Here is a 25,226-nt window from a genome sequence, read left to right as displayed (position 1 = left end):
GGAAACAGAGCTGCCGATAAGTTGGCCCGAATAGGCCATCAGTTGCAGAAGCCTAAGATTTGGAGGCACATTCCTCCTGATGACATTTTGCGGATTGTACATGAAGATGCCAAGGGTAAGATTGTTTTTCGAAGAAGATAAGCCGATTGTAGATACTGTTTAATTTTATGTAATTCTTTGCATTGGACAGACATTCTCATTCCTAAATGTAATATATTTATTAACAATTGAATTGGAGATTGCGAGGTTTTTCATTTTCTTTCAAGAAGCATAAATCTCAGTCGAAATGATCACACCCATGGGAGCTATGATACTGTTAGCTAGCCTGCATAAGAAAATACTTCAGCAAGGTCTTTATACAAGATCAAGAATCAACAACATGTCATCATTTATTTTAGGTATTATAAATTAATAGCATAGTTTAGGCTCTTCTTAATAACAAATTGAAAAACTCCATTATTGATATACGGAAATTAGTCGACTTAAGAAGAAGACAAGCATCATATGAAAATTAGGCATCTAACTTGTCACATACCTATCAAAAGATCAACATCAAGGAGTTATAGCATGAAAATCTCAATATTATGCCCACCTAAAAGGACCAAATAGGCAAATCTTGTTAGAACAAAAATAACCAGTATATCAAAGACAACAGTTATCCTTAAATTATATAACATTTCATCTAGTTGATAGGGGTAATGAGGTCTTTTGGCTTTTTAATGAACAGTATAAATACAAAAATACCTTTAAAGATAAAAATATAGGTCTAAATAGTATCTTTAACATAACACTAAACTTATTTTACCGTGGATTACAAAATTAAAACGACTATTTTTCTTCTAAATCAAAAAACATTTGGCTTGGCTGATAAGAATATGATTTTTTTTTAATGAATAATAAAAATACTAAAATATCCTTAGAGACAGAAAAATATGCCTGGTGTCTAGGGGTAGTTTTGATTTTTAAGTTTTAAATGAATAGTCAGATTACTTAAATGCCCTTTAAAGTAAAAAAAAGCCTTTGGTCAATATTATTTTTGACTTTCCAAGTTTACCTAAATTAATTAATATTAAATTTTAAAAAGTTATTAACATTTGCATTACAAGAATCAGCACATAGAAGATATCCACGCACTTTGTTTGATGCATGTATTGCCTCTCAATGGTAGAACTTGTCCTTTTCAGCTACGTCATTGGATGCAACGTTGTGTCATCTTCTTTCAAGTATAGTGCCTGTCAATGGCTGGTAAGTGGTTTGTCACCAATTAGTCTTTTTTTTTTTTTTTTCTTTTCTCCTCCATAAATTGCATATTGGTCTTCTTGGTTTTTGATATTTCTACTTTGGTAATCTTTCTCTTGATTTCTAATTTTTACCCATAGTTCATTTGTAAGAGTTTTTTTTTTCTTTTCAATTTAGACCTTAAATTTAAATTTTTATATATTATTTTTTAAAATTTTCTCCTTATTCCTTTAATTTTTTTCCTTAGTAATTTTATAAAAGTCTTATTGGTTTTCAATTTCACCATTCAATTCAAGTTTATCTTGTGTTATTATTTTTAATTTGGTTCTCATTCTTTTTTTTTGTTGAAGTTATTTTTCTTTTCAACTTAAGCCTCTAATAAAAATTTTGTGTCATTTTTCTTTTAATTTCTTAGTTTTTTCCATAGTTCTTTTGTAGAAGTTTTTCTTTTCTTTTCAATTTAGTAGTTCAATTCCAATTTGTAATGTATTATTTTTTATTTAGTTTGATTCTTATTTTTTTAATTTATTATTTTTTTCCTTAACTCTTTTATAAAAATTTTATTGGTTTTCAATTTCATCTTTCAATCCAAGTTGTGGTGTGTTATATTTTTCAATTCGGTCTTTATTTTTTTTTAATCTTTTTTGTTGGAGTTATTTTTCTTTTCAACTTAACCCTCTAATAAAAAATTCTTAATTGCCATCTAATTTATTTTTTATTTTGATTTTTACCTTTATTTTTTTAATTACTATTTTTTATATTTTAGACCCTTTTATCTTGTTGTTTTTTCCTCATGCTTCATTCTTTAATGTTTAATTTGCTAAGAATTATGCTTCATTATTTCCTTATGTATGATGCTTGTGGTTTAATGACTTGGATTATGAGTTTGAAAAATCAGCATAGATTGATATTTTTTATTAATTTTATTATTCATTAGTTTTTTAAAAAATTAATTTTATAATTTTATTTTTTTATTAAATTATCTTTATCTCATTATATATACTATAAATTTTCAGGGTAAGCTGAAATATACCTCCTCTTATTAACTAAATTACTTGTCTATAACATCACCTGAAGCTAGCTTAGGGTTTTTTTTTGTGTCTGTTTCTTTTTATCCAATTTCGTAACTTACTGATTTTGAATGGAGTCCAGCACCGTCAAACAAGTTTGTTAATATTAATGTTTTTACAATTTAAATTAAAATCTAACCAAAGTGAAGTTTCAAGCTGCCAATTTTCCGATTTAACCCATCAGACTTAGCCTAATTCTATAATTACGCTCCATGGAGGGTGACAGGTGACAAATGGAGTCCAAATAAAGCAGTGGTGCACATGCAATTGCATGTCATTTATTTGTACTCCTAGCCGCCAGCCAACATGAGAACACCAAGGTAGGATCAAAACTCTGTACTACAAACTAACACGTGTATTGTAACTGTACTCCATTCTACGTGTCTAGTTACTATTTAGACACGTGCATCAAGATTTCCAGATCCATTGCAATGGAAAGTAAGCTTGGGGAGGGAGAGGCTAATTATACACCATTGAGTGCAGCGTTGATGAAATTCTCTTGTTAGCTTACTAGCTATTTTCTCACGATGGCGTGGAATCATTTCACCAGCGCTGCATTCAACCATGTTTTTCCCTCTTCCGGGCATGGTGGTTTTGTATTGTGTATCAAGAGATTGTCGAGAAATTTTGTTGCGTTTTCAAGGACACTGCCATGACAGAGGTGTAACCTAGAGAACCGACCATTATGCGTGGCTTGCATGGTCGGCTAGAATCGTGCTGAGTCCATGCCCTTGCAACTGTTCTTGGTATATGAGAAGGTAAATTCTAGAAAAAAGGCATTCCCTGTTCTTTATTTTTTGTGCTAATATGCTATTTACAGGCTTATAAATTCAGATTATTTCTGCAATACTTCTGAGAGGGAAGCCAAGAATATTTACACCAATGACAGTGATTCACAGCCTCATTTCCCAGAAAATGCATAACCATTCTTCATTTTCTTTTGCGCAAATCTCAGATCAGTCTCCAAACTATGTGCTGATCTCAGACGGGTCCCCAAACCGTACATTTTCTTAATTGAATCTCCAAAGCATTATACATTCCTCAGCTAAGTCCCCCTAATCCCTGTGTTAATGCTTTTCATCTGAACTGCGTAGATTAAACAATAAAACAGTGCCGTTGAAAGGAAAAATTAAGGTTTTTTCATAAAAAAAGGGAGGAATTTAAAGGGAAGACCCAATTGAAAAATGTATGATACTTTAAAAAAATTCCTTCCAATGAACGCAGATCAACTCAGGACTCCCTGCCGGCTGCCCCTACACAGCAAAGGGTCCAGCGAGCCACAAAGGCAATAAACACTGTCGGACTGTCCGATTGATAGTGGGGTCAAGTATATAGTTGGCCATGTTATTGTTGAGGGCTCATCACGTAGCTGGCCGCGAAGCCTTATTTTCCAGGGCTGATGGTGTTCTTGCTGCCATAATGATGACTTCACATAAATCAGATAAACTTCTTCTTTGCTGTGCTCATTCCCAATTGAAAAGTCCTAAGAAGCTGGAAAAATTGCAAGCAATTTCTTTTTTCTTCACAGAAGAACCACTAACTAGTCTACCACCACTGATCTATTTATTGTTAGAAACTCATAAAAGCATCATGAAACATTGGAATCAGGGATACGAAGGGCCCCATGCTACAGACAAATCAAGTCTCTACGTATTTTTAGTTCAATTTTTTTTAAAATTTTTTCGAGACCTGCGTATGCTTTCCACAAGCATGGCAGAAGCTGCAATGCACCACATGATGCCACCACATTATTATCTGTTGGCATGCCAAACTGCTACTACTATTACTACGCATCTCTAACAGTTGCAAAATGCAATGACTGGTCGGAATTTAGGTTTAATGTCTCAACAAGAAACATCTAAAGATCCCTTTTGGTTATTAGAATATGGTAAGACCCACATTACATGAAATTGAACTAGGTTATGCTACTACTATTACTACGCCTCTCTAACAGTAATCTCAATGTTCATTTATATATCACAACTGCTATAAAATTATATATATATATATATATATATATATATATATATATATATATATAAAAAAACAAATGCAGCAAAATTTCCTTACAAAAGCTGCTGTCCTGCTTTCTCAATAAATAATTCAAAAACCTGAACCCAGCCAACCACTCTGAAATTGCCAAATTCCGAAAAATATTCAAAGGAACAAGCATAAACTAAGATCAAATCACAGAATCCAACTATAAACTAAGATCAAATCACTAAATCCCACTTAATTATATGTCATTGCACAATGACAGAAGCCTGAATCCTGAAACTGTTAAATTCTGAAACATTAGCAACTCTCTCTCAATTCTTACATCAAAGATAAAATCTTGAAGAAACCTCAGATTGCACGAACATAGACTAAAACCAGATCCCATGAACTAAAATTCCATGCAAACAAAAGGGAAACGCTACAATAAAAGCAGGAAACAAGTACAGAAACAGAAAGTCACTGCAGATATCCTATGTTGTAAGGAAAAAAAAAACACCTTGAAAAGATTGTTTTACATAAATACAATCAGCTCAAAAAGATAACACCTATTTATCAGAGTCCATTACTTGTCAATCTCTCTCTTTCTTGTGACCATAATTCAAGATTTCCTTTTCCTTATCCCAAAATCCTCCTATCCTTTTCTTCATAATTACACCACTTGCCACTCCCACACTCCCATGATAAAAAATCCCTTCTCACTCTCATTCCCTCACTTCACTCTATCTAATAAATCCAAACTTTCTGTCACTTTCCCGAGAAAATCAGGATTTTTCCGGGAAAATTTCCAAACTTTCTCTTTTAATGGAGCCGCTACCGGACCATCTCCGGTGCAAGAGGACAGACGGTCGGCAATGGCGGTGCAACCGGCGGGTGATGGAGGATAAGAAGCTCTGTGAAATTCATCACCTTCAGGGCCGCCATAGGCAGTATAGGAGGAAAGTGCCCGAGACTTTGAAGTTGCAGAGAAAGAAGAGCAAGAAATCATCAGCATCAAGTTCTAATTTTGAAGCCCTAAGTAGGGTTTCTTTGAAAGAGGGCAAATTAGGGAAATTTAAGAAGAAAGGAAAGAAATTGAAGAGGGGAGATTTACAGCTGGATTTGATAAGGATGGTTTTACAGAGAGAATTGGAGAAGAGAAAGAATAAGAAAACGAAAGGGTTTTCAGAGAAAGAGAGTGTTAATAATGGTGAAGGTAATGATAATGTGAATGATTGTAGTGGCAGTGATAGTGAAGAAGAAGGTGAAGGGGAAGAGTTAATGAGAGATTTGCCAAATGGGTTCATGGCAATATCACCTGCCAAGAATTTTGGGAATGGCAATGTGGGTTCTTGTTCTGGTTCACATGTTGACGTTAAGGTTGGAGGGGGTGGTTTCAATGGGGTTAATACTGCTAGAAGATGTTTTAGGTCTAAAAATATTGAGCCAATGTCAGTTGGGAAATTACAGGTTGGTTTTGTTGTTTGTTTGCTATTCGAGTTGTGTTTTGAAAGTTTTGTGTTTGAGTTTTCGATTAATTGGTCTTTGTAGGTTTTGCCAAATAAGAGGGATGCAGTGAGATTGAGGAAGGGGAAGAGGAAGTGCCATTGGTGTAGGAGTGGATCAAGGACATTGATTAGGTGTTTGAGTTGTCGAAAAGAGTTTTATTGCTTGTGTTGCATCAAAGAGCAGTATGTTGTTTTCTCCATGTTAATTTGTTTAAATTGGCTTGTATTCTTTGTTGGGTGTCTGATGGTTTATCCCTTTGGAGCTTGTGTGATAAAAGTTGTCATTTTTGTATAGAACAGTCATTATAATATGTGGATTGTTAATTAATAAGTGTATCCTTTAGGCCAGCTGTTTTCTAGATATATCTCTGTCTTGCGCTCAAAACAGTAACTATAAGCACACATCATGTCTCTCTGATTTCAGCTTAGTGCTCCGTCTTTAGTATTAAACTCTGACTTTTGATTCTTTATTTTTGAAATGAATTTAGGTATTTAGAGACACAAGAAGATGTTAGGATGAAATGTCCAGTGTGTCGTAGAACTTGCAGCTGTAAGGCCTGCTCAGCAATTCAATGTAGGGACATTGAATGTAAGGTCTGACTTCTAATTTTGCCAAGCGAACTAGTGCTTTCATATTTCTTACTGAACCATGTTGTCTCTAAATATATGCAAAAACTATGTTTCAGGACCTGTCCAAGGAGAGAAGTAAAGTTGACAAGGTTCTGCATTTTCATTATTTAATCTGTATGCTTCTTCCTATACTGAAACAAATAAATCAAGATCAGAGCATTGAGATAGAAATAGAAGCAAAAATAAAAGGTAGTCATCACAGTTACGCTTGTTGGCATTCTGCAATTAACTTGCAGTTATGATAGCTTATTGTACAGTATCACTATAAGTTCATTTTCTAATATCCCTCACTCTGCAATAGGCCTGAAGCCCACAGAAGTTCAAATCCAGCAGGCTGAAATCAGCTGCAATAAGCAATGTTGTTGGTATATAATCTGACTCTGAAAAAGTTATGATGATTTACCACTATTTAACATAGCTTATTTAAATTTGTTTTGTTGCTCTCTGGTGCATGATTTGACTTCCGGATCAGCAATAATTGCAAGGCTTCCATAGTGGATTTCCATAGGACCTGCCCTGATTGTTCCTATAGCCTTTGCTTAAGTTGTTGTCAGGATATTTTTCATGGGAGCTTACATGGAAGTGTTAAAGGTCTTTTATGCAAGTGCCCAAATGGAAGGAAAGCTTGTATATCTGGCAAGCAACTTTCAGAAATGAAATCACTTTGTGCCACAAAGCTGGGTTATGGCAGCAGATTTCTTGGTTCTACATTCTCACCATGTCAGGGTGCTGCGCATTGTAATGGAAGTATACCTTGTCCCCCTAGAGAGTTTGGTGGTTGTGGTGGTAGCCTTCTTGATTTAAGTTGCATATTCCCCTTAAGTTGGACCAAAGAGCTGGAAGTGAGTGCAGAAGAATTAGTTGGCTGCTACGAGTTGCCAGAAACCTTGGATGTTTGCTCAAGTTGTTCATTATGTGCTGGGTTGGATTGTGAAACAAATGGGATTGAGCAGTTGCAAGAAGCAGCTGCAAGAGAAGATTCTAGCGATAACCTTTTATATTATCCAACCATTATGGATATTCGTGGTGATAACCTTGAACACTTTCAGAAGCACTGGGGCAGAGGTCAACCTGTAATTGTTCGTAATGTGCTTCAGAGTACATCTGATGTGAGCTGGGATCCAATGGTCATGTTCTGCAATTATCTTAAGAATAATGCTGCCAGATCTCAAAATGGGCAAGCTACAGATTGTTTGGACTGGTTTGAGGTTGGTGTTTTCTCTCAGCCCTGTGCTGTGTCAATATGCAGTTTGATTGTTCAAGTGCCTATTATGTTTCCTTCTTAAATGTCGATTATTAGATATTGTCAATATTTTGTACCATGAAACCAGCATATTTTAAAATGATATCAAGGCTCTCTTCTACTTCTGGTGAACATATGAGTTATTAGAAGATGAAGTAGTCTCATTTACATTACTTGGTCATTACCTGTTGATTTTTCTGGAGTGGGAATTGAAAATTGGCTAAATTATGAATTTGGGGTGTTTAATGTTATGTACATGCAGATATGAAAAGAAATCTCTGTGCTATATGTTTGTGAGTTGTAAAAAAATTAAGAGGAATGGAAATGTGCTGGTATGATATTTGTTGAAAACAGCAATCCATTGTTTGTAGTTGGAAGGTCCCTTGTTCGATTCTCTGATTTTCAAAAGTTTGATGGTAGGACCTTAAGGAATGTAGCTTCTATCCATGGAAGATTCCTAGATGATGCTACAGAATCTCGGATAGTTCTCAGAGTATTTTAGCTTTTTCTTGAGATTGGCTTCTAACCACTCCAAACAAGCAGAATTTAGCATCCAAGCCTTTTTTTTTTGGGTGTTATTAAACCTTTCTCTATTACTTTATCCTCCTTACGGACATTTTCTTTTTCTAGTTGCAAAATGCCATTGTTCTTCCTCTTGATTTGACTGTGATTGAAACACTGCTAATAATGGAAAATGTTCATGTACATTCTATTTACTTGAAATAAAGTGAAACTGATTTGAACTCTAAGCTCGGCACTGCATTCACCTAAATATGATCTATGTTTCTGGGAACAGCTGAGTGTTTTCCATTTATCTTCTTTTCTTCTTTCTTTTTTTCCTTCTTCACAATTGCGAGCATTTGCAATTCTGATTTCCTGCTGTGTTTTGCTCCTTTTTTTGAGTCAAGACCACAACTCTATTTCTCAACTATTTTTCTATGGTATGACAGGTAGAAATTGGTGTAAAACAGATGTTTATGGGGTCTTTTAAGGGTCTGACAAATGGCAACATATGGCATGAGAAGCTAAAATTGAAGGGTTGGCTTTCTTCTAATTTATTCCAAGAACATTTTCCTGCCCATTACACTGACATCCTTCAGGCTCTACCACTTCCAGAATACATGGACCCCATCTCTGGTGTTCTAAACATTGCTGCAGAGTCGCCGCAGGAAACCTTGAAGCCTGATCTGGGTCCTTGTCTCTATATATCATATGGAAGTGGTGAGAGTCTTGCACAGGCCGATTCTGTGACAAAATTGCGTTATAATTCATATGATGTGGTATGTCTAGTTCTATTCTTTAGATTTTTCCATAAACTTGAATTTCAATTTACTTTATGATTTTCTTTTCCTATTTTTTTTCTTGATTGGCACGACATGTGCAAGATGTATGCACAGTACAGAATTGCTGCTCAAATCATTTTAGAATGCATGCAACAATTTGAGAAGCAAACATCAGAAACTGTTACGCTTCCAAATCTGAAATGAACCATCTCCATGAATTCTTCTTTATGCAATGTGTGTATGTCACAGTGTTCAAGTAATATGTTAGCAATGCGTGTTTTTCTCATTGATGCCTATTTGTAAACTTTTTTTCAAAAATAAAATAAAAAACCTATGCTCATATTTAGTTCGAGAAGCACTGTCAGTTATTGGTATTATCATCTAGGTGGGTTAGCCAAGGAAAGACCAAGATTACTGTAATTAGTTTTATTCTGGAATTGTTACATGCGGTGACTTGCATTCTTCCTTCTCATTGAGCACCTCTTGAACCTTTAGCTGTCACAGCCCCTTGCTTCTCGCCCCACAATTTAGCATGTTTGGTAATGGTTTCTGCATACTCTTGTTCTGGAGAGTTTCTGAAAAGACATGAAGGTCTTCACCATTCATTTTGTCTTTCTAATTTCAGGTTAATATTTTGGCACATACAACTGATGTCCCTGTATCTACAAAACAGCTTAATTACATAAGAAAGTTGATGACAAAGCACAAGGAACAGAATAAAGAGAGCAGTGAAGCAACTTTAAATGAGGAAAATATTGAAGTGGAATTGCATGATATGTTCAGAGAAGATATGCAAGTAAACAAGAAAGTTGCTAGAATATCTTGGTTCTCTGCTGCAACACATGAAGCTCATGCTTCGAGTCTGAAAGATCGAGAAATGTTTCATGATGGGGATTCAGATTCTGATTCTGACACTGATACTGATACTGAAGTATCAAAATTTTTCTTTGGACCTGTTAAAAGTTTAAGGACATCAGATAATCTTAAGTTTTATGGGGAGCACTCCGAGAGCTCCAATCATTTCAGAATGAAAAAACTCTCTGAGTCTTGTGGTGCCCAATGGGATGTCTTTCGTAGACAGGATGTTCCCAAGCTTGCAGAATACCTTAGAAGGCACTTTAATGAGTTCACTTACACATATGGCTTACAAAAGCATGTAAGTTCGGAATAAGATTTCAGCCTCTATTAGCAAGTCAGAGTGGATTGCTGACTAGTCTCTCTCTTGCAGATGGTTCATCCAATACTTGATCAGAATTTCTTTCTTGATGCATCTCATAAAATGAGACTTAAGGAGGAATTCAGTGAGTAACCCATCTATTGTCCCTTTTTTATTAAACGATGACTAATTTGCATCTATGTTTAAATTTCCAACTTGCCTGATGCTTCCAGAAATTGAACCCTGGAGTTTTGAGCAACATGTTGGAGAAGCAGTTATTATTCCTGCTGGATGCCCTTACCAAATTAGGAATCTTAAGGTAACATGTGCAACACGATTGAATTAGTTTTCAGAAATGTTGTTTAATCATTGCCCTGATTTTCTTGAATCCTTTGATAACCCATTGTTGGCTTTTTTATTCATTGTAATCGTCTCTATCTAAAGCTCTTTTTACCGAAGTTTCAAATATATTTGTCAAAGTTTCCTAAAGGTTTCTTTCTCATCAACCTTCTACCAATTTTCCCACATTTTTTTAAGCTGACATTGTTTACTAGGAATCTGAAAAGGAGAAAGGGAGATAAAGAGCTTGTAACATACTTGATTTTGTCATTTTCAAATTGATTTATTGTGAAAAATTTATGATTCTGTTTCTCAGGATCTGCATAAACTCCATTTGCGATATTGCTAACTGATTTTATTCATTTGACTTGCCATGTTAATTGCAGTCATGTGTCAGTGTGGTTTTTGACTTCCTCTCACCGGAAAATGTTACTGAGTGCATCCAGCTGATTGATGAGTTACGACAACTTCCAGAGAACCATAAAGCCAAAGTAGACAGTTTAGAGGTAAATTACACATGAAGGTTGACGTGTTTCTTCTCCACACTTGTCCATGTGATGAATATGGCTTTACTTTTGTTGCAAAAACCAGGTGAAGAAAATGGCATTGCACAGTATTAGTAGAGCAGTCAAAGAAATTCGTGAGCTTACATGCGCAGAGTAAATCCTCATTGAAATACATGAATTCAGGTCTTTTTATTGTCTTTTATCAGATTGGCGATCATGAAAGAATTGAAGATATCCACACCATTTCATGATTGCTGTGTTACTTTGTGCATGAAATTTATCAAGTTTCAATGGTGTGAATCAGATGCAGTGTCATTATATATTTAAAACAAACATCATCTAGAATGGGAAACATAGCTTGTATATATGTTTAGGAGAATGAAAAAGAGCCTGAATTTGCATGAATAGTTATGTTTGTTGCTAATACGTGGGACACCCTTTTATAGAGACATGATATCAAAATTCTTGGGACTGACAAGAATTACGGAATCATGAAACTTCTATATGATAAGCAATCAAAATATTCCATGTGAGTGGTGTCATTATCGACCTATATTTGGATCCCTTTACACCTACAATGGAAGGTTTTAACCATGGCATAGTGGCTCTGCTTTCATTTTCTAGTGAAGTTTAAAAAGAAAAGAAAAAAAAAGAATCACTAGCTACATTAGCTACATGCATTAAGAGAAAATGATCAACGTAATATATTGAAGGAGTTTTCGTGAAAATGTTGTTGTGGCATCCAAAGAACTTGATGTTGTCCTGGTTGGGATCTTTGCTGCATCCTGTGTCTCTTTGGAAATTGTTGCCTAGAATGTTCCTAGGAACAGCTTAGAGGCCAACTAATCTGCTTAGGACTTAGCAAATCCAACCACAAGAGGCTTACTCATAGATTAAGGAGTTGGAAAAACATAGCTGCAGCAAATCCAGATACAGCCAAAAGAATTTCCCACCAAGGCTGGCTTGAAAAAGAACAAATAAAGATAACCAGCAAACAAAAAGAAAGAGGTGCTGCCAAACCAACACTGCTTTCTCCAAATCAAACAAATCTGGTGATCCATTCTCAATAAAAACACGGGGTGTCAGTTTTGCTCCTATCTTTGTCCCATGCAATTATTTCCACCCCTTTTCTTAAACTTCCGGATGGACAGCTGATGTACTGCATCTTACACCAAAAGTCTTCCCAGAAAACCAAATTGATGAGCTTTTATCTTCTATATACTTTTATGTTGACTGACGAGTGCCAATCATGTTTTCTGTGTGTTTGTAAACATGATAGTGTATCTTCTAACACATACTGAATTATATGTGATGATGTTCTGTGGATATATTCTGAACATGTTATAGCTAGTCTTAGTTATTTGCTTCAAATGGATGTTGAGTTTTTAGTTAGCATGCGTTGCAAGACTTTCCTGTACAGGCAATTTATACATGCTACATGATCCAGGGCCAGCATGGATCTCAACGACTAACTGCAAGGACTAAAAATGGATAGATAATCATAGCAGGGAAGGATCTGACATGGTGGCATTTGAGCTTCTGCTGTTATTTCTAGATGATTGTGCAGGGTATTTTGGTTTCTGCATCAGCATGTTTTTTTGCATCCAGAAATTTTGATAGATTCCTCCTGCTTGGTCATTAAAAAGTTAATTTTATCTCATGGTGCAAAACACCAATTTTTCCAGATCAAAGATTGGCATTCATGGTCATTTCAGCAACAGCTTGTACATGTGTTCATTAAGATTAGCATTTTTTTTCTCCTTACTGCAACAGCATGTATATATGATAGATCCATTTGGCTGTATATGATGATTAATCCATTTGTTTTTAATAGTGATTGATCCTTTCGGGTTTTTTATACAACGTTGAGACGGTTTCTGCGGTCATATTATTATAATTTAATTTTGACCCCCTATTTTTTTTGAAAAATTAGAAAAAAATCAAAAAAATATTTCCAAGAATATTTTCTTTTCGCCTTCCCATTTTTTCTTTTCTCGGTATTTGGATATCCAAGAATCACAATAACTTCACCAAGCTTCAGCAGCAATTCCCAGAAACAACAGTAGTGTCTTCAAGCTAGGATCAGTGTTGGATTTCTTGACAATTTCCTCAGCCCCAGCCTGGATCTTCTCCCAAGCTCTAACTGTCAAACCAGTAAATCTTTGGTGACCAGAAAGTTTTGTTCCCAGGTTTTGGTAACAAGAAGATCTTGGGTCTTAAAGAGGAAGAAAATAAAAAAAGACAGAGGAGGAACAAGAAAGGAGACATGGGGGGGCTAGTTGATTTTTAAAGGGGGCTGGAGACAAGAATAGAGAGGGGGGAAAAAAAAAAAAAAAGGAGACAGAGATTAAAAGACGATACAGAGGGAAACACCAGGAAAAGAGAGAGAGAGAGAGAAGGCAAGTTCCAGAAGCAGATGCTGTAGAGGCCAAGGAGCAACATCTTTCAAGATGTCGGTATGTTTCTCTAGGCCTCTTTGCTATGGTTTGTAGCTATGTAAAGGAGCTCCTTTAACCACCAGGATGCATTTCTTTTCTTTGGAACGTTCACTGTTTAGCTATCACAAGGACATGGGCATATGAACATTGTGTTTGAAGCTACGCTTACCAGAGAGTGCATGGGAACATTTTTTTTTTTTTACATCCCTTCGTAGGCTTAGTTGCTGTCTTTTGAAGACAGTTTTTCCTTCTGGTCTCTATTAGATAGCTTGCCTGTGATTTGCCGTTGGTTATTTTGAAGTGTAAAAATATAATGATTAAGTGTTACAGCTTACAAGTGTCTTTTTTTAAAAAAAAAAAATTAACTATTCAACATCGTAAAAAGATAACTGACAAAAAATGATTGTCAGTATCCAAGAATTAAACCAATGAAAGATGAAATAAAAAAAAAATTAATGAACAAAACAAAGTAAAAAAAAAAAAAAGAATGCCTGCAAACATGGTTTATAAAATTGAAAAAAATTAAGATTATAAATCCCATGAGAAATTAAAAATAAATTAAAATTTGATAAAAAAAAAAAGCTAAGAATAAAAATAAAAAATCAAAATATTGAGGGTTAAAATCTCAAACGTCATCAAATATTAAATTGAAAATTCTTATGGCCACAAATTCATAAAAAAATTCAAAATAAAAATAAAAATCAAGAGAGAGAATTAAATCTAAATTTTTTTTGAAAAAATCAAAATCAAAATATACTATTTTAAAGTTATGCTCAACCTGATAGGTTGACTTGTGACCTAGTGGATCCAGAGCTTATGCTAGCTCAAGTTTCAAAAGAAATCCCGAGTTTCAAAAGAAATTGAAATAGATTACCAAAAACATTTGATGTTTATACTTAATTCAAAAAAAAAAATGAAATCATCCTAAAAAAATAAAATTAAACAAAGCTAAAAAAACCACTACATAACACGTGTTTTTATCAAAATGAATAAAAAATCCTATAGAAATTATAAAAAATAAGTAAAAAAATATTTAAGGATAAAACCGAAAAAAATGAGCTCATAAAAAAGATAAACCAAGCAAATCTGGAAGAACTTTTTAAATCTAAATGACTTTTTTAAAACCGCAAACTATTAAATTCTACACTTGGATTTAACTAAAAAGCTAAATATAAAATAAAATTAATATTAAAAAGATGAGATGAATTAATTTAATTAAAAATAATAATTTTAAAAGAACAAGATATAATAAATAGCACAAAAAATCAAGGCAACTTGAAGATTTTGAATGGGTACCGAGTTTGAAGATTTTGAATCTACAACATCTCCATGACCAACGTTAAAACCCATCAAAAACCGTCACAGTAAGAGGAGCAGATGAAAGAAAAGAAAAGGACGGGAAATAACCACCGCCACGACAGCTGCGGTTGCCGCCCACATCAAATAATCACCGTCATGAAGTGGGTTTATGTGGGAAATGTGGGTTTGAAGGAACCTGGAAGGGAGAAAGAAATTGTTTAGGGTTTGTTTTTTATTTAGAAAGTACAGGATTTCTTCAACCTTGCAGATTTGGAGACAGATTGCTTGCAACTTGTTCAGAAAATTAAGCTCTGAATATTATTAGAAAAAACCACTCCCTCAAGATGTCCTTAACTTTTATTTATTTATTTATTTATTTTTCAATATCGGCTTTCCTTACCGTAAATAAATTAATTGTAGTTTTTTCTTATTATCTTTTCCAAGACATTAATTTTAATTCTCTTAAGACATATAAATTTCGTGTTTCTAAACACTTATTTAAAGACACATGTCATGTTTCATGCCCGGTAGATTAACAAAATGATATAATTTTTTATTAGAAAATAATCTATAATGATTAAGTTAAGATTTTTAAAAATTAAGAGTTTATCTTAATTTGAAAAAATAAATAAATTTAAAGGGATTTGAGGTGATTTAGAGCGTGTTTGGCAGTGTGGTTGCGGGTGCTTTTCAAATAATTTTTCGTGCCAAAATGCATGTCAACGATGTTTTTTCATTTTTTAAAAATTATTTTTGACATCAGCACATCAAAACGATCCAAAACGTACAAACTATATTAAATTTTAATAAAAAAAAAACAAAAAATTTTTAAATTTTTTAAAAACACGGCCGCAGCCGCGTTCCCAAACGGTGCCTTAGTCTTGTCTTTTTCAAGAGACTTGAAGCCGTCAACGTACGCTCGGCAGCTAGGAACCTTCAGCTGCCTCTTACAAGGGATTTCAAGTGATTTTACTTCAACCGTTTAGAACGTCTCTAACTACTGTATGCTACCGACAAACACGGCAGCCGAAAAGCATCAATATCAGGAGCCTATAGCTTTGTAAATTCGAAGTAAAATTGCTAAATAAGGATATTAATAAAATCACTCATTTCTTTATATTTTTCTCTCATCTTGATTTTACATCCAAAACTTCAAAATGACTTCATCGGGACTTGGAAACACTTAATAATATTTCAAAGAAATTCATAAGAGCTTACGAAAAATTAGAAAATGAGATCTCCGTTAAATATTGTTACTAATTAATTAATAGCAAGATATGCAAATTAATTGGGTGAGATGAACAATTAAAGTTGATATTGAGATTCTTTAAACAATAAGATCTCCATTATAATTGTCCAAAACTATAAGACCAAATTGTAATTTTTGTTTGAGTAGTTTATATTTGTTAAAAAATAATATAAATAATATCTTGAAATATGACCTAACAGTTTAAATTTTTGGGTTGAAATGGTTCTTTGATATAGTATCAGAGTCTTGTTAACCAAGCGGTAATGAGTTTGAATTGCACTATCTCTATTTATTTGATAAAAAATAAACACAAGGTAATGTGGGTCTATAAAAGTTTCAAGTCTAAATAGTTTTCACTTAAGAGGTGTGTTAGAGAATAATATAAATTATTCATTTAAACCTCATCTAACAGTTTAAGTTTTTAAATTGGAATGATTCTTTGACAATATTCTTGTGCTACGTTGCAAGTCGGATAAAAAGCATTAAACAATAATATTAAATGTAACAAAAATGAATATTTTTTTAGTATAGAGAAGATTTTTTTTCGTGCGGCATTGGCTATGTCTCCTTGACTTTTAATTCCAGTAATTTCCCTGTGGTTTCATTTGTAAAGTGTAACAAGGAAGGGGAAAAGGAAAGAGTGGTTGAGTGAGCGGACTCGCTGGCGGGGGACTTTCTTTTCACCTAATTAATTTGCATATCAGACTGAGGAAATATTGTCATTTTTTTTATTTTTTTATTTTTTGGAATTCTGTTGAGTTTTCTCTTTTCGGTTTCATTTGGTGAAATCTGAAAATAACTCAATTTCAACAAGCTTTTACTGTTGTGAATTTCATTATCTATTTTTATTTAATCTTCAGATAGTGTAAGAAAGTTCGAGATTTATTACACCAATAAAACAACAAATTTGATAAAAATATCAAACTAGAGATATCACTTATTTTAGAGGGTGTTTAAAAATATGGTAGTGTTTATTTGTTAAAGTGTATTTTACTCTGAAATATATTAAATTAATATTTTTTAAAAAAATATTTTTGATATTAACATATCAAAATAATATAAAAACATAAAAAATAAATTTTTTAAAATAAAATATTTTTAAAACATAAAAATAAATAAACTTTTTATAATATTAACCCGGAACGCTACTTTCTGGTTGCTCGTCTTTCGTCTTCCAAGGAAACATTGAAACTTGTATTTGGAACTCATACTTTGATTCTTACAGTTTTTTTCAAATGTTTCATCATTTCCATTATTGTTTTTTTGAAGAAAAAATCTAGACATCAATCCTTTATTTTTTTTCAATTCTCACTCTAATTTTTCTGTCAAACTAGAACTCATTATAATTTGAGGTGTTATGGTAATTTTTGTTTTATAAATTATTTTTCAAATTATTTTTTGTTTAAATTCTTATATTTTTATGTTTTTATTATTATTTTAATTTGCTACGTTGAAAATAAAAAAATATATAAAAAAAATATTTTTTTAATATTGTTTTTTTCAAAAAGCACCATTACAAAACTCACACTTAATCATTCTCTCTCCAACTTCATCCTGGCTCTTCTCTTTTCTTTTTTTTTTAATCTTTCCCTCCAAAAACTCCAACTATGTGACAAAAATTCATAGAATTAATTAGGAAAAATTTAGCAAATTATATAATTCACGCGTAGCTTCCCTGTCTGCTCGGTTAATTTGCGAGGAAATTCCTAGTAGCCGTAGCTAGGAGGAAATTAATGTTTTTCATTCTTTTATTTTCGATTTTATTAAAATAATCTTTAATATCCTAATTCTTACTCTTTTCCTTCAACGTATAGAAAAGAGGAAGAAGAAGAAAGTAATTCTGTATCCGTGGTTGGTACTGCATCAATGGGGTGGAGAGTGCGTAATAGCGAAGAACTTTCATGGCAAACACACTACCGGCCTTTTTCTAAAAGAACGCGGATGGGGCACTAATTTCCTTCCTATTTAAAGGGACGTCTCCTTCTAGTTCGACATGCAACGAGGAGGAGGATCTACTGCTGGTGTGCGTGCTCCTTGGTCTCAGTGCTTGTGCCCTTTTCATGGATGGGATCAGCAAGGGGCAAAGATGCATAAGAGAGATGTACAAGGGTAGGGAAGGGGAAGAGAAAGATTGATATCGACTACCCTTCCTTTTCTCTTATGCATTTTTGTCCCTAGCTAGTCTCACCCTTATTGTTAATTTTATTTTTTTTAATTAACATGGATGTTCGGACTAATTTGCGTGTATCTCGACTAATTCCAGTAGCTCTGAAGTTAACAATCATATAAGTCGCTAGTGGCCCTAAAATTTATGAGACTCGGGAAAGAAATTCAGGATCTGGTCAGTTGAGCTATACTCATCAAGATTGTCCGTATTATTAATTTGCTCTAATAAGGCCATGGTGCAATTCACTGAAATAAGGTATGTTCTGGTTTTCTTTTTTTAAGATGTGTATAATTTGCTCCCTCTCTCAAGAAGGGGAGGGGTTCTTTGTTAGGTGGAAAGAATTTGCAAAAACAGTATGGAAGGGGCAAGAAAGGAAGCATGTCGGATTGGAGTGGAAAAGGATGCCATGGGAAGCTGAGGTTGTTGCACATCCTGGAGAATATTTGGTATTGTGTTAACTTGTGTTTTTTACTTTGATCATGGATAAAAAATTATTTATTTAACTAAATAATTTTTTTTAATGTTTTAAATATTAGTTTGGTAAAAGTTAAAATAACATATTTTTCATTCAAGATGACGTATTTTTTTATATTATTTTACATGTAAAAATCCATCTTATATCAATTTTAATCAAACATATATTTTTTAAATTTATTTTTTTTAAACTATGACTAAAAATATATTTTTAAAATCTAATTTTTTAAACCAGCAACAATTAAGAGAATTCTTTTTGTTACTTGATTTGTTTTTACTTTTTTTAGATCAATACATGAGTATACCTTGATGCAAAGGCTTATATAATTACAGCGGGTATGTAATTACAGTGGGTTGTTATATATTGTCTTGGCTTTGTTAATGGGTTATTCTTTGGGTTGTATTTACTGGGTTTGATGGTTTTGGGTTAAGCATACTCATGCTCAAGAATTAAAAATAAATAAATAAAATCAAAATAAATATAGAAATAACATCAAATTTACATGAATATATATTATGTGCGCATGAGGCCAAGTATTTCAAAAAAAAACATTTTGTATATTCTATCATTGTTAAAAAAAAATGTCTTTTTAGTTTATTTTTTATTATAACAAAAAAAGGTCAAAAATATTTCTCATGATAAAGCATTTGATAAAAATATCTGTTTTAACATTTTAAAAAAATAGAAAAACATAAGGATATATATTTATGCATGTATATTTGGATTTAATAATAAGTTTTTTAAGTCCTTGGCCAAAATAAATTGGCTTATTGGGCCTACATACCAAAAAAATAAAATAAAAACCATGTTTCTTTCAAAAAAAAAAAAACAATAAATAAACAATAATTCTCAATTTACAAGATTTGTTTTGAACAAAAGACCAAAGTTTATGTTCCCCACTCTTGGGTCTGAAGCCCAATTATTATCATTTATATAGATCCAACATTTATTTTTTAGTAATCTCGATAAAATCTCTTCTTTTCAGGATATCATTTTTTACACATTTCATTTTAAAAAGGGACCAATGTCTTGATTTCAAAATCAAATAAGGGTTATGTCTATTTCTAACGATTTCAATGAAAAATATTTTAGGATTTAATGTCTAAATACCAACAAGTCTAAATACCAACATCAAACTTTTCACAAAATTAAAAAAAAAACTGAAAATAATAAGGATAATTAATTGCAATCACAAAAACCAATTTAGAAGAAAAGCACAAAATAAATACAACCTTTCATAGTAAGAATGGCATTTTTTTCCCTCGGAGAATCTTTCGAACCAATGCTAACTTTTAGAATCCTTATTTTTCTCTAATTATTAGATGACGAATTCAATATTCCACAATGTATATTTTTATTAGATGACAAATTCAATATTCCACAATGTATATTTTTATTATTTTTAGTCCCCGTCACCAAGGTGGATAAAAGTGAAGTCAAATCAATGAAGTGAACAGCCCAACCTCTTTGTTTGAGTTGAAACTTTTCCAGTGGAAGCTCCCGAACTCTTCGATGAGGATGACTCCTTCCTTTGAAGAAGGATGAAAACAGAGTTCCAAACCGAAAAGCATCGAGAAGGTTCGACACATGATGCTTGACAAACTGTGTACCACCATGGTTGAATGACTATGTTGCATCTGCTTGAAAAAAGCTATTGATGTTCTTGCAAAAATTGCCATTGGTTGGAGTAATGGGTTATGAACCATGAATAAGTATATGTAGGTATCGTGTAACTCTGACGAAACTTATTTAAACAATCTAACTGAGCCATCAATGAAGAGAAGAGAGATTGGAAAAGCGAGGCAGTTTGATGCTGTGCGTGCGCCTTGATGGACTCTTCTTTCAACTCAAGTAGGATAATAGGCCTTACATGCATTCGACTTGCTGCTGCAAATTAGTATTATAAGGAAATGAGAGGGTAAACATTATCAAGAAACCCGATACCATGATCCCTTAATTTTATACTCGGATATGTTCTATGATTGAAGAAATGCCCAGGCAACCATGGATTATAATATGGACATCAACCAGTTAAATGCATTCCACTACAAGTTCCACCCATAAAAAGCCCTTTGCCAAGAAGACGGTCAATATAACTTGTCTCCTGCCATGTCTACATTCACCATCAAAATGCCATAATGAGATCAAGAACCAATTCGAGCAGCATTGCCATTACACAGACGAAAGTGATGAACAGAAATAATGAATAATTGTTCATGAGATCTACCTAATGATTGTACTCCTGTTTTGTTTTAGTTCCTCGTGAGGGAAGGAAAAAAGCTAAATGTACAAAATAATATAAAATAAAAAACAAAAGGAAAGGAAAGAATACAATAGAATGTCAAGACTTTATTACATTCCTCCGCCCCATCCCCATCACCATTTTGCGAGTTTTGAGAAATGATATGTTAAATTCAGCATAATGAATACAGAAGGGTAAAATTTCACCGAAAAAATGGAACGGCAGGAGATTTCAAGGGGGGGACAAAAACTGAATTTTGTTATTTCTTAAAAACCGGTATAATTTCCGAGTCCTCGGACTGTCAAAATTGTTTTTTCAGAAACAGTAACTTAAAAAGAAAAAAACAAAACCTTCTTATGGGCCCATCAACCCATCAATTGTATAGGAAAGAGACTTAGCCCAGTCAGCTCGAAGAAGCAGTGTTTGTAATGTCTGCATCACATTGTAACCTGGATCTAGCTTCCGTTGCCAGCCCTAAAGGAAAACCACCAAAAGAAATGATATTGAATTACATCCCCTGTTAATGATAACAAGCACTAATATATGGAATAGGTCCCCTTACAGCCAGTAAGCAAGCTACTTCATATAACATATCACTATGTAGCTACTTCTGAGCCTCTTTTAGCAAACATCAAATTTACTTTCATTTTGCAGACATCAATAAACAAAAACTACAATCTTTAAGGAAAGCAGGAAATAAAAAATTAGGAGTGAAGAAAAAATCAAACATTTTGCAGTAGGATCACTTGTATTTTACAATTCCAAGTTGCAAATCTGACCCCAATTCAAATCTATACAGTATAACCAACAAAGAAAAAGTTTATAGCCATGATCACCCATTCAAATCTGAACCCAATTTTCAAACATTGTATTCGTCAATTCCCAAGTTCCACAAATCTGAACCTGATCTCAACCGACCAAAGATTTCCCCCATTCGTCTTAGATTTTTTTGTTCTTTTAAAAAAAGTCTTGGATAAATTCAGTTCCCAAATAATTAACATGTATATGCAGAAAGCCATTTTACTCCACATCTTCTCTTTCCTCATAAAAAGCACTTTATGTTTTGCCTAAGAGTTCTTGTCCCTACCCTGTTGCTAAAAACATCAAAGAAACCAGGCTATTGTCCTTGTAATGAAACATTAAGCCTTAAGGTAAAAGGAAAGAACTAGGTTACCTCAAGAACCAAGGTTGTGACCATGACAGTGCAAACATTGCCATCAATATTAACTCTATGACGCCTGACTTTCTCAAGTAATTGTTGCATGCAATCTGCAGGATGGACTAGATCACCTTCAGGAGTACCCCAGAAAGTGAAGGACTCTTCCACTTCCTGTTAGAAAAGGAAGTTATGTATTGCAAATTAAGATATAAAGTCAGTTATTTTTAAAACAAAAACCCCAAATGAAAAGAAGCGTGGGAAGGATATCAAAATGTTCACAACTCTGTTATGAAACAATTAGTCCACCTTTTTTTCTCCAAAAAAATACAACCCAGAGGAATAAATTGCATGCATACTAAAAACTCACTTCACTAAAAAGATTAAAATTTGAAAACACTGCAAAGTTCCCAATAACCTTAATAGACTATTATTCTCTTCTATTCACAATAACTCTTCGCTTAGAGAGATTCAACTTTCAAGCCCACGAGTTTTACCACCTAACCCAGTTACAATGGGAAAGCAATTAATAAAACAAGAGAAATAATATACCATCTTCTGATTTGTCACCACAACCTAAAAACAATGTACAATTCAACTATCCTGATAGAGAAGGTAACTCGTTGCATTTTTAACACAATTATTCCCAGAAAAGGAGAAAATAACTATGCACCCCATATCTTACTTCAATAAAGGCCTTTGGATTTGGGCAGTTTTGTCGCTTTGACAAGCTTAGTGCAGATTCTGCTGCAGTGCGGCCATCCCGGGTGGCTACTGCTTTAAAAAAATTGATCAAATTAATGCGATCACCCTGAGAAAGTTCGGCAGTCATGCCAACATCAAGGAAAATGACATGAGGCTTTGATTTAAAAAGCCGTTTCCGAGAAGAACTGTTCTGAGAAAGCCGGACAAGGATATTTCCAGGATGCATGTCTGCATGTATAAAGTTGTCCACCTGAAATAAGAAATACCCCATTTTCTAAATGAAAAACCCTTAACAATTTTCCACTCATAATTGAGAACTTCTAGACAATACATTGACATAGGCACCTAAACAAAGTAAGAAATTTTTTTACCAGAAGCATTTTCAGAAGTGCATGAGTTCCAATGTGAGCAAGGGCACTTTTAATTCGATTATGACCTTCAAGGTCATCTACATAGTGCGAGACACTTTCTCCTTGCTCATATGATTCCACCAAAACAGCAGGATGCACAAGTGGATACACAGGCTTGGGAAAAGAAACATCTTTCCACCTTCGGAAGTTATATATAAAGCGGCTTAATTGCGCAGCTTCCCTTGCAAGATCCACTTGAGACATCATGAAAACACCAAACTGTTGCAGGCTCTCATCCAGTCTCAGCCAATTCAAAGTTGGAATAAATGTTGATATCTTTGCAACCAAGTTTATTATCATAAAGTCTCTTCTAATTGATTCACCAACACCAGGATGTCTAACCTTTACAGCAACTATGGTAGGCTTTGTCTGTTTTTTACCAGGGTAACGAAATCTCAGAGAGGCCCGATGCACTTGAGCAATACTTCCAGATGCTACAGGAACTTCTTCAAAATCCTCAAAGATTTCAGAAAGCTTGCGACCAAATGCTCTTTCAATAGTTTTCTTCGTGTAGGCAAAACTATGTTCAGGAGCTTTGGAATGCAGCTCTGAAAGCTTGGTGCATAAATCTCTAGGGAATAGATCTGGCCGGGTAGCTGCCCATTGACCCCATTTTATAAATGCTGGACCTGCTTTCTCCAGCGTCCGATGAACAACATGAAGCCATATTTTCCTAAACTCTGGTCCACAAGAATCAGCAAATGGAGCCATCATCATGCTGGGCGAGAACAAAATTGCTAAATATATAGCTCTCACTAACAACACAAATGCATCTACAACAGCAGATACTAACAACGTGACATAAGCATGCCCATCTTGTGCACGCATATACAAAGAATTCGGATAAAAATCCGATTCCACCAACGTTCTTTGTGCCCATGCCACCTGCCCACATGTAAATGCTAAAGCACTGGGAACCACCAAATGAGACCGTGTCAAAGCCAAGCTAACTGCTTGAGCTATCCTACTTATTCGAGGAAAACTCCAGCCATTAGCAGAACCTTTCCTGCATAGCCTTTTCCAAGCAAGCTGGGCATTGCGTGTCACCACATCACTCGTAGATGAATAACACCTTGTAAAACACCTCCGTCCAAACTGCTCTTTAACATTGTACAATGCAAAAGACGAATACCCTCTACTCGGAAAGCTATACTGCGAGTAATATCTAAATTGCGGTAAATGCAAACCAACTGAAACTACTGTCCCATACTTTTTTACTTCCAATAATTGATTACTACTACTTTTCTGTTTACTGAAAATCAACCGTGCCACTTTTTTAATATTTCCAATCGTCAAAAACCTGCAATTCACATCAAATATTTCAATAATAAAATCTAAAATACTTAAAAATGTAAAACAAAAGTATAACTTACATACTCAATAAAAGACCTTAAGTAAAACAACCATATTTTAGGCTCTATATATAATATCTACGAAATATACAAATAAATACCATATACCAAGCACCCATGATGCTTAAAGTTGTAGCTAAAGATAAATTAAATATAAAGATCATAAATTTCCTATAATTTCTAAATCCTAGACATGGAATTACAAACTCATTTAAAATTAATCAAAATCAATAGCTCAAAATCTAAAAACGAATTTGCTCAGAGAGGATGGCGGGGATCAACCAACCTGGACATAGCGATCGAGAAGCAAAACGATTAGCTGATGAAGCTAACGTGCGGGAGGTGAAAAATGGAAGCTCTGTTGATGATTGTTGTTGATGCAAGCATTTTCTCATGGATTCTCCTCCTTTTGAGGAGCTTTATGGATTTTTGTTTACCTGCCGACCTTGGTGAAACGCATCAACTTGGGGGGCTTTTGTGTTTTGGGAGGTGGAGGGCGAGGAGGCAACGTATTGAATTTGAGACCTAAAGATTGGAGGGCAAGAAAGAGGGAGAAGGGAGAGACAGGAGAAACGTTGGGCCTGTGATTGGGCCCATCGTATCAGCGCTATTTTACGCGGTTCATTTTGTATCCACGTCTATTGTTAATTAACTAGATCTACGCTATTATTTTTTTAATAAAATATTTAGATGCTTCAAGGATTTTTATTTTAAAAAATAAATTTAATAATTGGTGTTATAGTCCCAAATAATTAAATTAATTGGATTTATTTAAATCACACGGG

At 33.9% G+C, this 25,226-nt stretch overlaps 2 protein-coding genes and 1 long non-coding RNA gene across 4 annotated transcripts; 2 read left to right on the top strand and 1 right to left on the bottom strand.

Moving 5' to 3' along the window:
* The first annotated feature begins 2,668 nt into the window (after nt 1–2,668).
* On the top strand, nt 2,669–3,353 carry LOC133698335 (uncharacterized). The gene is made up of 2 exons (XR_009843093.1): nt 2,669–3,067; nt 3,265–3,353. It is a non-coding gene; the product is annotated as an uncharacterized LOC133698335 (long non-coding RNA).
* Nucleotides 3,354–4,557: 1,204 nt separating this feature from the next.
* On the top strand, nt 4,558–12,811 carry LOC133699937 (lysine-specific demethylase JMJ28-like). 2 transcript variants are annotated; one of them, XM_062123457.1, is made up of 13 exons: nt 4,558–5,753; nt 5,835–5,974; nt 6,280–6,385; nt 6,478–6,610; nt 6,723–6,786; nt 6,894–7,629; nt 8,615–8,944; nt 9,573–10,103; nt 10,176–10,248; nt 10,337–10,422; nt 10,829–10,948; nt 11,034–11,101; nt 12,396–12,811. In XM_062123457.1, the coding sequence occupies exons 1-13, from the start codon at nt 5,109–5,111 to the stop codon at nt 12,418–12,420; spliced, it is 3,057 nt and encodes a 1,018-aa protein (XP_061979441.1). In that variant the 5' UTR covers nt 4,558–5,108; the 3' UTR covers nt 12,421–12,811. The 2 variants fall into 2 exon arrangements, with proteins under 2 accessions (XP_061979441.1, XP_061979442.1); XM_062123458.1 differs by having other exon boundaries at nt 4,560–5,753; nt 11,034–11,131.
* An 8,050-nt stretch (nt 12,812–20,861) lies between these two features.
* On the bottom strand, nt 20,862–25,001 carry LOC133699653 (uncharacterized). The gene is made up of 5 exons (XM_062122995.1): nt 24,728–25,001; nt 23,051–24,389; nt 22,660–22,929; nt 21,993–22,148; nt 20,862–21,292 (listed from the first exon to the last, which is right to left on the bottom strand). The coding sequence occupies exons 1-5, from the start codon at nt 24,733–24,735 to the stop codon at nt 21,173–21,175; spliced, it is 1,893 nt and encodes a 630-aa protein (XP_061978979.1). The 5' UTR covers nt 24,736–25,001; the 3' UTR covers nt 20,862–21,172.
* Nucleotides 25,002–25,226: the final 225 nt, after the last annotated feature.

This window comes from Populus nigra, chromosome 7 (genome assembly GCF_951802175.1).
Source record: "Populus nigra chromosome 7, ddPopNigr1.1, whole genome shotgun sequence".
Classification (NCBI taxonomy): Eukaryota; Viridiplantae; Streptophyta; class Magnoliopsida; order Malpighiales; family Salicaceae; genus Populus; species Populus nigra.
Note: the sequence above shows the minus strand (reverse complement) of the source record. Positions and strands in the feature narration are given on the sequence as shown.

What these genes read in the sequence shown, in the direction of transcription:
- LOC133699937 (XM_062123457.1), top strand. Translation starts at nt 5,109, where the DNA reads ATGGAGCCGCTACCGGACCATCTCCGGTGCAAGAGGACAGACGGTCGG. An exon ending in AATAGAAGCAAAAATAAAAG is followed by an intron (nt 6,611 to 6,722) that starts GTAGTCATCACA and finishes ACTCTGCAATAG; the next exon opens with GCCTGAAGCCCACAGAAGTT. An exon ending in CATATGGCTTACAAAAGCAT is followed by an intron (nt 10,104 to 10,175) that starts GTAAGTTCGGAA and finishes TCTCTCTTGCAG; the next exon opens with ATGGTTCATCCAATACTTGA.
- LOC133699653 (XM_062122995.1), bottom strand. An exon ending in CACTTCTGAAAATGCTTCTG is followed by an intron (nt 22,930 to 23,050) that starts GTAAAAAAATTT and finishes TTCTTATTTCAG; the next exon opens with GTGGACAACTTTATACATGC. An exon ending in ATCCAAAGGCCTTTATTGAA is followed by an intron (nt 22,149 to 22,659) that starts GTAAGATATGGG and finishes CTTTTCTAACAG; the next exon opens with GAAGTGGAAGAGTCCTTCAC.